The 15,891-nt window shown below is 39.6% G+C and overlaps 1 protein-coding gene across 4 annotated transcripts; it reads right to left on the reverse strand.

The window, feature by feature from the left end:
• Positions 1 to 1,571: 1,571 nt before the first annotated feature.
• On the reverse strand, positions 1,572 to 15,659 carry LOC115372975 (uncharacterized). Of its 4 annotated transcripts, none has more exons than XM_030071149.1 (7): positions 15,447 to 15,659; positions 15,228 to 15,368; positions 12,054 to 12,163; positions 7,932 to 8,067; positions 7,456 to 7,656; positions 5,228 to 5,807; positions 1,572 to 3,107 (listed from the first exon to the last, which is right to left on the reverse strand). In XM_030071149.1, the coding sequence occupies exons 1-7, from the start codon at positions 15,567 to 15,569 to the stop codon at positions 2,605 to 2,607; spliced, it is 1,794 nt and encodes a 597-aa protein (XP_029927009.1). In that variant the 5' UTR covers positions 15,570 to 15,659; the 3' UTR covers positions 1,572 to 2,604. The 4 variants fall into 4 exon arrangements, with proteins under 4 accessions (XP_029927009.1, XP_029927010.1, XP_029927008.1 ...); XM_030071150.1 differs by having other exon boundaries at positions 15,508 to 15,587; XM_030071148.1 differs by having other exon boundaries at positions 15,228 to 15,659.
• Between the last annotated feature and the right edge of the window lie 232 nt (positions 15,660 to 15,891).

A 15,891-nucleotide genomic window follows, 5' to 3' on the forward strand; every position in this document is an offset into this window, starting at 1 on the left:
GCAGACAAGCCCTCAAATAGGCCTTTCTGCAAACAAGTAACTCTTTATGACCAACTGCAAAAATAAATAGCATTCGCTGTAGGACTACTCCTCCAAGGTGGCCTTGCTACTCAAAGGACCATCCCAGTGATTTTGTATGTTTAGCCTAATATCTACAAAATGTATATATTTCCGCTTATCTTCTTCCAAAGCAAGCAGTCATGTTTTTGTATTCTGTCAGCAATATTACATTAGTTTTCCTAAAAGCAGCAGCACTGTCCCTCCACCGGAAAGTAGTCCCCAGGGAAATGTTTGCTTTGTGCAGCAAATCATCAGCTCAGCTGACAATGACAACCATATACTGTGGGTGTGAAATCTTTTGCAGCCCTGCATGATTTGCAGAATAATTTGTTGCAATGTAAAATGCAGGTGAATTGTAGTAAACAGGCCAAATATTCAAAATCACTGATGTGGTCCTTTAAATGATACTGATGCTTTGATATGTTGTATGAACTTCTATCATCTGTTTTGACAAAAAAATGCATGTTAATTCATGTACCCAGGGAAATGATTACTTTGCAAATTACCAGTTCAGTGGCTAATGAATGATGATGTTGTGTAACATAATGATGTGGATGTTTCAACCAAAAATTTATATCAAATCAAATCAAGTAAAAATCTTCTTACTAAACCCCATAGTATAAGAAAAAAAAATTCCAAGTTTTTTTCATGTTCTGACTTTACAGTCTCAGAATTTTTAATTTTTTTTTCTCATAAATTTCCTGGAAAATTACCATTTAAATCTCCAACTTTAATCTCCAACTCTTACAACTTTAATCTTGGTAATTCTGAGTTTTTTCTCATAACATACCCCCCCACCCACCCACCCTCCGCTCAGTATTTCTTTTTCGCCCTACAACGTTGTTGTTGTTGTTGTTGTTGTTGTTTTTTTTAATTATGTTATTGAGTTATCTTGATAAGTGTAGTTGGGTTAAGTGTAGCGCTCCGGTTATTTGGTACAGATTAATTGAATTTTTTAATGTTTTTAATGTTTCATGCCCATTTGGCTCTAGACCTGACAGTCTAACCATCTTGGTGAAATAAGCTTTGTTATTTACTTGACTGACTGTACATGGAGGGATGCTTTTAGTGTGTCAGTGCCTAGCAGCAGATACGTTGTTTTACTTTGGTTTGATGTTCAGATGTTTGATGTCAATAACAGCTTTCTTTTTAAAAGCTTTTTTTGCCCTGCTGTGGGCTAATTAAACAGAAAAAATGAATGAACTTCTTTATTGCTTTGTCCTTTTTGCCTCAGCAAATGTCCATTTACAATCCTGGACAATGCGAAATGTGGGTTAATTGTAGTAAAAGGCCAAATATTCAAAATCACTGATGTGGTCCATTTAATGATACCAATGCTTTGATATTTTTTATGAACATGTATTGTCTGTTTTAGACAAAAGGGCATATTAATTCATGTCACTTTATATCAGTTGAGCAAAGTCAATGAAAAATAGATAAAGAGTAAAGACTGTGGCCATTATTTCTTAAATTGGTATAAATTTTCTCATGAAGGGACTCAACAGAAGATGTAGCCAAGCATGTGGTTTAATAAGTGATGGGCCAACAAGAGAAGCAGGACAGAAATTCAAACATTTGTAAATGAGTGTAATAAGCATGCAAATATACATTAAGCGTAATCTAACCTAGGACCATAGGCGTATGGCACCTATCCCGTAATGCCATGTGCAGGTCTTTACTGTGCACAGCTGAACTGTCTAATACACAAGTTAAACAGAGCATTCTGTTTTAGGATAGATTTCTACTTGGAAAAGCAAACTATTCTCAGATTACAACTTCTTTTTCTCACACACTTTTATCTCTATAGAGCATATTCACTTTATTCCCTGAGCATAAGCGTGAGAGCATTAGACCTACAGAATTCACATTACAGGGCCTTATAAGCGTGCTCCTACACAGAATGAGAGGACACTGAAAATCTGATACAACCTGCTGCAGTAAGGCTGACGTGGATTCAAAGCAGAGACTAATATACAGTACAACCCTGCCTGGCAAGATCAGTACAGTGATGAGTGATCAATACCAGGCCAGTTCATGAGGCCTGATAGTGCTGGAAAACATTTACATATGTTTCCCAGTGAGGACAGAAAAGCCTGAAAAACCTATTTCAGGTGTCAAGGAGGATAACCGTCAGTTTAATTCTAATGAAAAAATAGTTCTTTAAAAAAAATTCATCATATGTCCATAATGGCATTAAAATGGCAATAGTATCTTCTGTAAAAATGCTGTCAGAAGTAGGCTGCTAAAGTTCAATGGGGTGCTGATGTCATTGCAACAGAACACTAAAGTCTCTATGAAATGACCCCACATGACTTCTACTTCTTTTAAGACAGAATCTCATAATTAGTGACATCATTCTGCAATAGTGGGTCTGAATTAAAATTTCAAATCTTTAAACACCCTCTCGCATTCACCTGTCCTGTCAAATAAAACTGTTTCTCCCCCAAACTGATATCCTGTTGGTTTACACTTGTGAATGATCCTTTCCTGGGAGAGAGACAATTTTATTTGAAGGGATGGGGATTTTACCAACTTGCATCCATGCTACTTCTTCTTGTGCTCCACTATAATATAGCTCTGTGCCAAGTGCTCATCCTCTCCCCCTCCTCTTTCCCCATCTCTTTCATGTCTTTTTTCTCCTTCCCATCCCACTATGCCAGCTCCTCCTTTACAGGTTTGACAGTCTGATACATTGCAGATGGTTTGCAGTGAGGGGTGACACAATGTGGGCTGCTTCTGCTGCTTCAAAATCCCTCCATCCAGCTGAGAGGTGCCATGGCCTAGTAGCACTTGAGGTGGATTCTCCTCCACTGTGTTTCTCAACTTATGCAGAACCTGCACCTCCTCCTCATCACCTTCATTTGCCTCCTTCTCTTGCTTCCTCATCTCCTCATCTCTTTTTTCTTCCTCTTGTTTGCCCCTGTCCTCTCCTGTGCCCAGCACACTGAGCTGCCCCATCCTCTCTGCTAACTTATTCAGCTCCTGTTCTTCCTCCATGGATGTCAGAGAGGGAGCCTCTGCTCTGGGTGGTGTGGTATTTTGCAGGCCTGTGAAGATATTTCACATTTAGATTGTAAGGTGCAGCTTGTTTTGGCATAGCATGTATGCAGGGTTAGGGTTAGCATAAAGGTAATCCTTTGAAAGCAAATTCACAAGGTTTATTTATATATAAGTATTACATATTAAAAATGAAACCATTAAACCATTAAATTGCACAAAAAAGTACAAAAGTAAGTATATCTTAAATCAAAGAAAATCAACATGTTTATAATCTGTTTATAATTATTGTAATTATGTATTTAAATTTTTTTTTTTAAATTATGATAAAATTGCCATAACATTACACACAAAAAACTACAACTACTTTAAAAAAATTAGAACAATTAGAAGGAAATTAGTTTAAAAAAATACTATTACTAAATTGTTAAATTTCAAGTAAATTATATTTGTAATTATTATAATTTCATAATTAAATGGAATACGATTATGAAAAGAATATTATATTATGAAAAAATAAATGAGTAAAATTACAGAAAAAAAGAAAATTACCAAATAATTCCCCCAAAATTAGAAATAACATGAAAAAAATTAAATGAATTTTGTTCAGAAGGTGAAATAAAACAAAGGCCTGTCCATGGTCTCCTGGCTTTCAAACGATTTCAAATACTGTATGTTTTGAACCACACAGAACATATATGCATGGAATAACACAGTGCATCTCCATCATATATCATGTGTGGTACCAGGACTTCGTTTCATAATTGATGTGAAATTTCTACCTTAGAAGGTGCAATAAAATGTACTGACAATGACAATGACAACAAATGTCCAGGAACTGATATTTCTGGCTGTTATAATTGGAAAGTAAACAGTGTAGAGAGACAGGAAAGACCTAGAAAGAGGGGGGGGTCACAAGTATTTTGGGTTGATTTTTGCAAGAGGCAAAGCAAGACACAAGAAGCTTTGCAGTGAGCAGTGAATGAGCTTTTGGTCAGAACTGATCGGAATAAACTGTAAAATAGTTTCCCCGTTTCTTTAAACATTTCTTTAAAAAAAATAATGATAATATTTAACTTAAACAGGAGCTGGCGAAGTGGGATGGGAAGGACTAAAAAGGCATGAAAGAGATGGGGACAGAGGGAGAGACAGAGAAGGGAAAGAGGAAGGCGAGAGGATAAGCACTTAGAACAGAGCTATGTCATAGTAGAGCACAGGAAGAAGTAATGTGCATGCAAGTTGGTAAAGTTGTTAAAGGGGTAGTTCACTTGTTTTGCAGTGTGATAATATTTTATTTCCCCCCTTGTCCCCCTAACCTCTGTACTTAATGTATCACTCCGCGCCAGAAGAGCAGTAGCCACCACAGAGACAGAAGTCGATTGCTTAAGTTAGCTACTGTTTGGTTTCTTCATTAAACACATGTACGCATATTGGAAGACAAAAGTTTCAATTTCTCCAGAGTACTAAAGGATAGCTGGCAAGTTATGTTGTGGCTAGCTTCTTTTCCCCACTCTCACATGTTTCATGTATCTTTCAGGCACCTGCCAGCGACCATCCCAGAGAGAGTAACAGAATACATGTGGCATGTGGCCCATGTAGGGATTACGTATTAAAAATAAAGGCTACATGAAACTGTAATTCCTTAAAGTTACAGTTTAAATGAGGGTAATCAGACTATACCACTTTTTTAAAATATCTGGATTTTTGTGGACATTAGTAGCAAACTGTGGATCACTGCCTCCACATCATGACAGTGCTAGTAATGAGTGGACTTCAGTTATATCCACAGAGTTCGCAGATAATCCACAGATCGGGCGTGCCGTATCATAAAATGTAACATGATGATTAATACCAGATGGGTTGCAGTTGGTGAAACAATACATCATTGAGGAAACTGTTAATTACATTCGAAAATGTGAACATATTTTAAGGTTACTTGCAGCGATTCCCCAGTAGCAGGTGGGTTTCAGGAGGAAACACTGTGTGTGCATAATTCTGCACGAGGCACAGTGGTAACTTCATTGATTGAAATCTCCATACGCTGACAGGATGGGTCAGGATCTAATGGTATTTAATGCTCTATGTTCTTACACATCTGTGAGGTCGCAAAAATTATTTCCCTGAACTGTCCCTTTAAGTGAAACTGCTTGAAGGAGTCCTTGCTCTTTACCTGCTGCAGTCTGGTAGTCTGTCCAGGGAGGAGGCTCTGCTGTGGGGTGTGGCTGCCTCGGGCTCGGGTCAGGCCTTGTTCCAGCTCTCAGTGTGATGTGCATGGAGATGGCCTGAGGACCACTGACACCATCCTCAGCTCTGCCTCCGTCACTACTACTGTGAATGCTGCCTCCCTTGGTAGAAATGTTGTTAAAACCTTTATTATCACTACAAACACCACTGTTGCTATTGTTACTACTACTACTACTGCTTCTACTGTCACTGTCAACTATATCACATGGTTTGCTGCAATCGCTTTTACTGCCAATAGCAGCACTTTTATTATAATCACTGTATACTAAGGTGCCAGCTTTACTGCTGTTAGCATCATTATTTTTGCTGGTAATTTGAAGAGCTTTTGTGCTATCCCTGCTGTTACTTGCTCTTTGTGTTTTATCCTGTATCAAAGGGCGCCCCCTGATGGCCAGGTCAGGGTAGTTCCTATGCATTTCTATGATGGATTTGTCCTCACTGTAGTGGTTTTGCAGAGGCTTTGGCTGAGGTTTGACAGCAGGTGTGGCCTCCAAGGAGAGAGGTAACTGTAAAAATAAGAGAAGAACAATCATTGTTTGTAGTAAACAAACAAGATCCTATGAGAAATGTGTTCATGGAGGCACGACCTTGATGGAATGTTTGATTGTGTTGAAGGTTAGCAAGAGCCTGCAGCAGAGTGATACATTTCTCCTCACTAAAGCTAGCAGTGCAATTGTGAGCATCAGCAAGAGACAAAAAGAAAGACAAAAACAAACAAGAAAAGCTGCCCCCCACCCATGGATGGCTACTTTTAACATGTATCTCAGTATTTCAGGAACACTGTCATTGTAAATGCTCTCACCCACATAGATCATTATTTACTATCATCTCATCTAGCTGCTCCTTTCCAGATCACAGATACTGGGTCCATAATTCCAAGCAAGATGTAAGAAATGTTGGGCAACCAGCCACAACATTTGTTACATCTTTCAACAGTTCTTACATCTAACATTTCCCAACTAGAGAAAAAAAACATGTAGGTTTCTGATTTTTCTTTTGACATTGTGATTTCATCTTGGATGAAATTTGGCATGAACTCATTTGAAGGCCTAACTAATCAATCAACCAATGACATCTTGTTTGTTGTGCTGAGCATTACAGAGCACAATGTCATTTACCTGTGTAGATCAAACCTAACCAAATCTAACCAAAAGCATATTTAAAAAACCTTTGCAGTGAAAACAGTGGCTATACCTGACTCACAATTTCTAGAGCTGACTCAGAGTCTGCATTTTAATACGATGATTCAATGATTCATACATCCCCCTGACACACACATACATATGTCTGTGCGCGCCATTCCTCAGCTCTGATGGTATCCATTTAGTTTTGGTCAGTGGTCCTCATTTCTCCTCCACCAGCTCAGTGGTTGGCATCAGTTTTCATTTGGTACTGCAGGTACATGTGTTGCATGTGTTTTCATGATGATTATGGGCAGAGAGGCTGTCAGAGTAGCTTCAGTGCTGTCCTCTATGCCTATGTTTTTGGATGCAAATGGAATATTTCACATTTTGGATGGTTATTTTGTCTTATTGGTGAAGGTTAGGGCTAGGTTTAAGTTGGCTTAAATTAGGGAAAGGCTGTAGAGGACAAATGTTAGTCAGTTAGTTTGTTCCATCACTATCCTTGGAAAGGAAAACTAGCATCCTCTGCAATTCTCTGATTAATTAGTTCAAATGATTGTGCGTCAACCAGGTCTAAAAGGATATAAAACATAATGTTTTTCCATACCCTATTGCAGAATATTACCAGTATGTCTTGTGTTGTTTTCATATTGCAATGAAAAATAAATGTATTACCAAAAAACAAAAAACAAACAAACAAAAAAAAAACATAACATGCTGATACTCAGGTCAGTTCTGAAGGATAATTCGAGTTGTTGACTTTAAGGGGGCAACCTAAGTGCCAAGTGTTTTTGTTTTTGGCTTTATTAGATTTTATTTCTGCTGACGTTAGGTGGATGCTCAGAATCTCATGCTACAGTCTGAGGGAAATCTACATAAATGTATGATCATATATTGGCCAATTTGGAGAACACTGATTGAGCCATTTGGAATGAAAACTGGCTGATTTAAACAAGTGGCTGATTTATTGGGCACCCATATTAAGAAGTTGTATGTTGGTATGAAGCACTAACAAAAGCATTGTACATACCTGTGAGCTCTTGTCCTGCTTGTTCACTTCCAAGTCCTCCTCCTTCTCTTGATGAACCAGACTTATGGAAAACTCCCCATCTTTTTTTCTCTCTTCTTCCTTCTTCTTCATCTCCTCCTCTTCCTCATGCCCAACAGTCATTTTTTCTACAGGTTCCATTTTGTGCTGCCCTGCTCTCCTCTGGAGAAACTCACTCCATTCCTACAGTACAAAATTACAACAATTACATAGCAACTAGTTAACAAGAACAAGACTGAATGACCTGACTCTTGACAATGACCCTTCACCCTGTCGTTTGACCTTCAATCAGTCATTCATGCGTTTTCTCTACTGAGCTATCATTATCAGGGTTATGAGGGTCTGGGGCCTAATCCTGCATGCACTGAGTATGAGGCAGGGTAACACCCTGCACTGGTTTCCAGTGGTGTTTGGCTGTCTGTGGCACATGGTTGGAGGACCCTGATCTCTGGGATTACCTGCAATCCTGGTTGATTTTGCTCCAGAAACTCTAGCAGGCTGCGGCATTCCACCCTGGCCAACAACAGCTCAAAGCCCACCAACATAGCTGTGTTTGGGTTAGCATCCTCCCGGAGTCTGTACTGGCTGACATACCTGGAACAGAGCAGAGCAGAGCAACACAGAATTTGATAATGTTCCCCAAGCACATCAGTTGAACACCCATGTGAATGACAAATAAATGGCATCCAGCAACAGAATAATATCACATAAACTGCATGAGGATGGTCAAGTCAGAGCTGACCTGCAATTTTTCATACAGCCTATAGAAAATGATATGGCAGTCAATACAATGGAGTCTTTGATTCTGTCAGTGTCCCATTACCCAGAAGTATACAACACAACCACATTACTTCTCATTCATATCAACGGTCATTTTTATGTGTACCATTGCCATGGTACTTGGCTAACTTCCATAAAAACGTAATCTGGGAAAGTGGCTGACTCCGTGAGGTGAGATCTTGCACTAAGGACCAAAGCAGTGGAAAGACATTTTGCCTTTCAACTAAGGTCTATCTGTTTCTAGCTGTGTCTTAGCTGTCTAAAGTCCACAAACACTTTTTTCTGCTAAAGCTGGCTAAACTGTGATGGTTTGTAGCATTTAAAGATTCATATTAATCAAAAGGTTTGTCTGATGATGCTTACCTGCTAGGTTTACTAGTTTGCAGATGCTGACTGCAGGAACAAACAGGAAAAGCACAAACACATACAAACACATGCACTGTATGAGAGCATCTAACACACTGTGCTGATGAATTTATGAATGTACTGTTTGTATACACTACCAGTCAAAGGTTTGGACACACCTTCTCATTCAATGTTTTTTTACATGCTGTAGATACATGCTGAAGACATCAACTATATGAAGCAAGATATATGGAATTATGTAGCAAAGAAAAAAATGTTAAAAAACTCTAAATATGTTTTATATTTTAGATTCCTCAAAGCAGCCACCCTTTGCTTTGTTGTCAGCGCTGCAAACCCTTGGCATTCTCTCGATGAGCTTCAAGAGGTAGTCACCTGAGATGGTTTTCACTTCACAGGTGTGCCTTATCAGGGTTAATTAGTGGAATTTCTTGCTTTATCAATGGGGTTGGGACCATCAGTTGTGTTGTGCAGAAGTCAGGTTACTACACAGCCGACAGCCCTATTGGACAACTGTTAAAATTCATATTATGGCAAGAACCAATCAGCTAACTAAAGAAAAACAAGTGGCCATCATTACTTTAAGAAATGAAGGTCAGTCAGTCCGGAAAATTGCAAAAACTTTAAATGTGTCCCCAAGTGGAGTCGCAAAAACCATCAAGCACTACAACGAAACTGGCACACATGAGGACTGACCCAGGAAAGGAAGACGATGGGATCTAGTTTTGCAGACCGGGCGAGGCGGGGGGCGCAGTGCACCTGCGCTTCGCCAACTGGGTGTGGCCACGTGGATTTTGCAAGTTTGGCACGCCGTGCGCGCTGGCGCTAGTACTCCGCTGTCCCTCCTACGGCAGCAGGGGGGAGAGAAGGCGTGGAGTGGGTTTGACACAGCTGATTCACTTTAATTACGCCTCCGCGCAGCGAAGGTGTATGTGACGGGACAGTCGATATGGAGATAAATTGTGACGGGACAGTCGATATGGAGATAAATTGTGACGGGACAGTCGATATGGAGATAAATTGTGACGGGACAGTCGATATGGAGATAAATTGTGACGGGACAGTCGATATGGAGATAAATTTATGTGCTAATTGAGACTATAGTGGCCATTTATCAAAGAAAATCTCAAAACAAACTCAATCAAACTTACAAATAAAGGGTCACTATGGCACCATGGGCATGATTTACGCAGGCAAAAGAGTCCACTGTCCATTCTGAGTTTCCATGTTTTAAATGGTTTATTTCACAAGGCAAGCAAACAAACAGAGAACAAAGGAATCCTGCTCTCTCACTCAGGGAAAAAACCAAACGCCCACCCTGGTGCATACTGGTCCTATACCTGCCCATACTTATAGCCTTCGTGCCCAGTGTTAACAAACCCAGAATACACAAAATGGTTCTACAAACTGAATATGGCAAACAAAACAACAAAACATAAACTAAACAAATAATAAACAAAAGAAAAAATATGTGATCAAATCTAACCAAAATAAAGCAATTATCTAAAATAATCAAACAATACTCATGGCTCCTACAGAGATAGTAGCATTGAATAGTGTTTTTTGCCAGTATTTATTGCATTGTTAATGTGACATTCTGGACCCGTGCCTGTGAGGTTTTGGTGACATGTGCGCACTGTGCACCGGTCAGCCAAACTTCCACTACACCAGCTGCGCTCCTGCCTGCGCTGAAAGTAGACCTGCCCTGCGTTCCAAATCACAGACTTATACTTTTTACTTTTAGTATGTACTGCAGCTGCCCTTACAAAGTATGTAGTTTAGTATGAAATATGCATGCGAATGCATCCTATTGGGACACACTACATACATCGTCCCTGACCTCCGACCCTCTTGCTCACTTCCTCCTCCGTCCGTAGTGCCACATTTAAATGTCCTCCTCTGGTCCCTCAGTGCTCAGCCATATTTGATTTTATCTTTGGGTTGGGTTGGGGTGGGCTGGAGTGTGATGGGGTGTATGCCTGGGGTGTATGCATGTGTGAAATATGTTGTATTTGTGTGTGTGTGTGCGCGTGTGTGAGTGCATATGAGGGGGTGGGGGATTGGGGGTGTATGTTGTTTAATGTAAAGCACTTTGTGTTGCATTTCTTTTATGTATGAAAGGTGCTATATAAATAAAGTTTGATTTGATTTGATTAGTGTATATATATATATATATATATATATATATATATATATATATATACTTGCTTGTTGGTTTTGTTTCTTCCCTTTAAGCATCTGATTCTGTTGTGATATATAATTGTCAAAAAAGGCACAAACTAAAGTGTTTGTAAGTTTTCTGTAAATCCTCTGTCTGACAGTGAAAAAGCAAAATTCAAAAAAAAAAAAAAAAAAAAAAGAACAAAATGACCAGACAGACACAAACTCTGAACACTGAACTCAGTGCATCTCTGAAGACCAGAGATGTAGCCAGCTACAAGACACTGAAACATGCCCCAACGCAGGATTATCACCAGAAATTAAACAACAAAGTGGAAAGTTTGTCAAACCTGCCAAGTTTGGCACCTAATTCAGGTGCTCTCAAAGACCCCAAACAGGAGCAATTTCCTGGTCAAAAGCACAACTGCAGAAACAGCAACAGCTGTAAGTGATAAAACAAGAAAGATGACCCCTACACTCAAAACAAAGGCCACTAGACACCCACAAAAACTTCACTCCCAAACCCCCCACACCTCAACGTATGATTCTTAATCATATCCTTACACCTGTTGTAGACGTGAAGTCCTCACCTAGTGTTAACTACATTCTACAGTTCCAACATCATTCATGACCACAGCAAACAGTACCACTTCCATTCATGTTCTGTGAACGCAAACACTCCCAGAAAAACTCATTTCAACCAAACTGGCCAGCAGCCTAGTTCATAGTCAGTTATGAGACAGGATAAATTTGTTTTGTACAGCTTTTGTTGAACATGTAACTATGTATTTTTAATAGCTGCTGCTGCTGCTGCTTTTGGTACTTTTATTTTAGTGCTACTGTGAGTGAAACAGGAAATCTTGCCACCTGCTCTACCCACATGTGATATGCAAATAAAATTCATGAACTGAGTTCAGATGTGACCAAACCATCAAACAGAACAGAATTAAATGAACAGGAAAAAACAGAAAAAAGGATTGCATGTGTTGTTGTCTGGCTTTTCCGGACAAATTGTAACATGTGAGCAATTTTTAACATGAAGAAGGTAACCAGTGGCATGACTCATTGTCTCCCAGATACCATTTTCTTGAAATGATTTGGCCTGAGGACATTTGAATATTCTCTCCTCACATCATAGAGTTCCCAGTTCCTGGCATTGTACACTGTTTTAAAGTAAGAAGTGCAGAGGGTTGAAGTGTGATGCAGTGGAATCCTGTGAACATCCTTTCCATGACAATGAACCTTGTGTTCTTCACTTTGTCCTCTGTGTTTCCTACCTGAGTTGAGTGTCTGTATGTGGCAGGTAACCAATAGAGGCCAGGACTGAGTCGATGGTAGAAGTGGTTAAAACTGGCAGGAGATGATAAACAAATGGACCTGTAAATGTCTGACAGACAGAGAAAGAGATGTGTAAATCATTTTAATTCTTTTCCTCTTGGCTTACACATCCATACTCTGATTTAATTCTGAGTTAACAGTCTGCACTGGGCAGATCGACCTGTAGGACCCACAGAAGATATGGCTGGTACAAGTTTTTTATTCAACAAGGCTGGTGAGCACATGTGGGCACATTGAATTTATTTATTTTTTTGCTAGCTGCAAACCAGTTATTAGTAGAGCGGAATAGACAAACAGCCTGCTTCCTCGACACGTGCTCTGTGAACATGGAAGGAGAGGACTGTGAAGGAAAAAAGATGATTGGGGCTCCAGGCAACATTTAATACAGTGAGGGAGGGGGATGTGGAGGGCAGATTGCAGACTGATGGCAGGCCTGATACAAAAGTGGGTGCCGCAAAAAAATGATGCAGGTTGTGAGTGTGAAATCAGGCAGTAATAGGTGTGAAATCCTGCAGGAGTGGGCAAGGAGTCGGTCCCTTCACCAAGCTAACAAAGTCACAAATCAGACTATGGATGTTGTAATGATGGGTTGTCCATTAATGCTGTTGAAACACACCAACTTAAGAATTCATTTGTACCAGAAAAAAAAACGTATTTGTAAGAATGAATTCATCTGTATTTGAGACTGAACATGAACTTTGACAATTTGACAGTATTGTAAATATAATAAAAAATATTGATAATTATGTCCCAGTATGTCAATTTTTCAAAACGGCATATCATCCTTTACACAGCCAATCACCATTTCAATGGTTTAATGGTTGAATGGTGACAATATTGTTACTCACAGAAGCAGAATATTATAAGATGGGTATTTCAAAGAAAATTTCAAATTTTTAAATTTATGGATTTTGATTAGATGTTGTGAAATCCTTAACACTCTGCATGATTTGAAAAATACTTTGTTGGAATGTAAAATGTGGGGAAATTGTAGCAAATGGGCCAAACGTACAGTATGTATACAGCCTTGTACCCTTGACTGACCTTCAGTTTTCTTCATTCAACTCTTTTAAGCTCATGCATCATCTTGTAGCTGGTTGATTCAATTTAGAGCTTTTTATTTCAGTGTTAAGATTATCCTAATTGCATAACAGACGTTTTTAATGTAACTCCACTGGTGGTGCCTCAGCGGCTTGGTGAATGTTGAGGGAGTGCAAGCAGTGGGAGAATGGGGCTCATATATTTCGGCTTGAGGGCAACACTAGAGAAAAGGTCATGCTCAACAAAACTGAGAGGGTTCATCCTTTGGGATGCGTGAATGTGCTCACCAATATCATGGCAGTCTGTCCTCTAGGCCAGTGTTCCCCAACCCAGTCCTCAAGGACCGCCTTTGGCTTCAGCTCTGCTCTTGCACACCTGACCCAATTAAGGCGCACACATCTTCCTGCACGCCCTGTTCAGGTAGATCTGCTTCAACCAATCAGCATAAAGCCCTTAAATGGATCAGGTGTGAAAGAGCAGAGCTGAAACCAAAACCTGCAGAACAGGCGGTCCTTGAGGACTGGGTTGGGGAACACTGCTCTAGACTGTGAGATATCAGATTTGACATTTTGGCCTGAGGGTGGCATTAAAGAAAAGGTGATGGTGACACCAAAATGTATAGGGTTCATCCTCTGTGGAGCATGATTCCACTCAGCAAATTACTTGGTAATCTGTCTGTTATATTTATAGATATATTGTGCACAAGTCAAACACTTGGCCTAAGGGTGGCACTACAGGAAAGATCTTAAGGTCACCACAATCAAGAGAAGTCTTGCTTCTGAGAGCATGAATACTGAATGAATGAAAAGATGAGGGAAAAAATATGCATCATCGACATGCAACAGCTAAAATCTTCAGAGATTTGCAATTGGTTTCTGTTTTTTATACTAAAACAACATACATCAAATCAAATCAAATCATTTTCTTTCTCTCTAATTTCTTTGTTCATAACCGAGACAGGTGAAGTTACTTGGCATTTCATTTTCTAAACAAAAGCTGTCGCCATCAATCTTGCACATTTTTCAGTGTATATATTTTTGGCTTGAGGTGGAACAGAACTTGAAAAAGGGTGTGTGTGGAAAAAACAACTATGCTAAAAAAGCTCATATTTACTTAGTTTTGATTTAAATATTGTACTGAAAGTATAATAATATGAATTCTACTTTTACAGACTTTTGTCTTTTAAAGAGTTTAAGGGGCAGAGCAAATACATTTGAATGTATATTCTTGTATTCAGCCACATTATCACTTCAAATACATTATTTGATTTTTTTTTTCTTTCTTTGTTTTACAGGCATACTTGTTGATAATTTATACATTAACTTAGTCACCGTTTGTTTCAATTGGTTGACTTATTTATTGAAGTGAGAAAAAAATAGTGAAGGTATGAGCTTGTTTTATTCCAGAGGAACACAGGGATAAAGACAAAATAGCCTTTGCCTTAACACAATAACAAAATGTTATGCATTTATGTTTTTTAAAGCAAGTATTCCTACTTTGGTAACATAAAACAATTATTAGCTTTGTCTATTTTTTGGGACAAAATCATCTCTATTTCTGAAATGCAAGCTCATAATGACTCCAACTACAACTCATGTAGCCTATTCAGCTCTCTCCTCTGCGTTGAAGTACGTTCATGTGTTTGTGTTAAGGCAAGCCAATGGCCTATTCTCAGGTGTTTCCTCTTTCTACCACATCCTGACAAGAAACAGAAACAGAAAACGACACGGCTGATAAAATGATAAAGCCATGGCAGTTGTGAACTAGTTACAGTTTTTAAAAGTAACGCAAAACGAGTCTGGAGAACACTTATTCGAAGTTGTTGCCTGTTTTAACAATTCCTCATAAGCGTTTCAAAGTAAAGTAGACGCAGCGGTGTACTTGGACAACCGGGTGTTGGATTTGAAGAAACGCTTAGATAGTTTAGTCTCTGACCAGACACAGCAGACATCTGTCAAAATGGACACACCATTAACGAAGTAAACTGGCCATTCTGGTGGACAAGACAAGGAAGAGACAGCGACTAAAGTGAGGCGACGGACAGAGAATCAAAGAAAGTCCCGGCTTCCAACCTTGAGCGTCTTGAACTCCTTCTTCCACGGCTGGAGGAACAGGTTGACACAGAGCCGCTCCAGAAACTCGCTAGCTTTCATGAAGGCAGCCAGGTGCTTGGTCCAGTCTCTGCCCAGAGCCTCGCCTCCCTCCATCACAATCTGGTAGAAAGGGAAACTTGTGAATCTTTCCCTCGGCTCTGGTTCCCTCAGGAGAAACTGGGCTGCCTTCATCCCCACCTGAGCATCGCTGCCCTGCGGCAGCTCCGTGCTCCCCGCCTGCCTGTAATAACTCACATACTCTTCAAAAATGTCTTGACGGGAGACCATCGTCTGTTTTTCTGCCGCCGCTCCGTCCTTCATGATTTTCAGACTGACGCTCAACTGGCCTGTCCTGTCAAACTACAAAATGAGGAAGTGAAAGCAGAGTGGGTCCATGTTCTCCCTGTGTAAAATGCACGGTTTGTCCAATAGGTGTCGCTACGGCAATAGAAACCATTGCTCTGACAAGGTCCTACAAACAAAACACGCAATGACCAATAAAAATGGAAACGGCATATCAGCATATTATAATGTACTCTGAAGGTAAGGACCTAAAGAAAAAAATGTAAATTTAAGGATTTTGATTAGCAAATTTTTTATTCACAAACAAACAAACAAACATATTTGCTGTTTTGCCTCAGGA

This window comes from Myripristis murdjan, chromosome 15, assembly GCF_902150065.1.
Source record: "Myripristis murdjan chromosome 15, fMyrMur1.1, whole genome shotgun sequence".
NCBI lineage: Eukaryota > Metazoa > Chordata > Actinopteri > Holocentriformes > Holocentridae > Myripristis > Myripristis murdjan.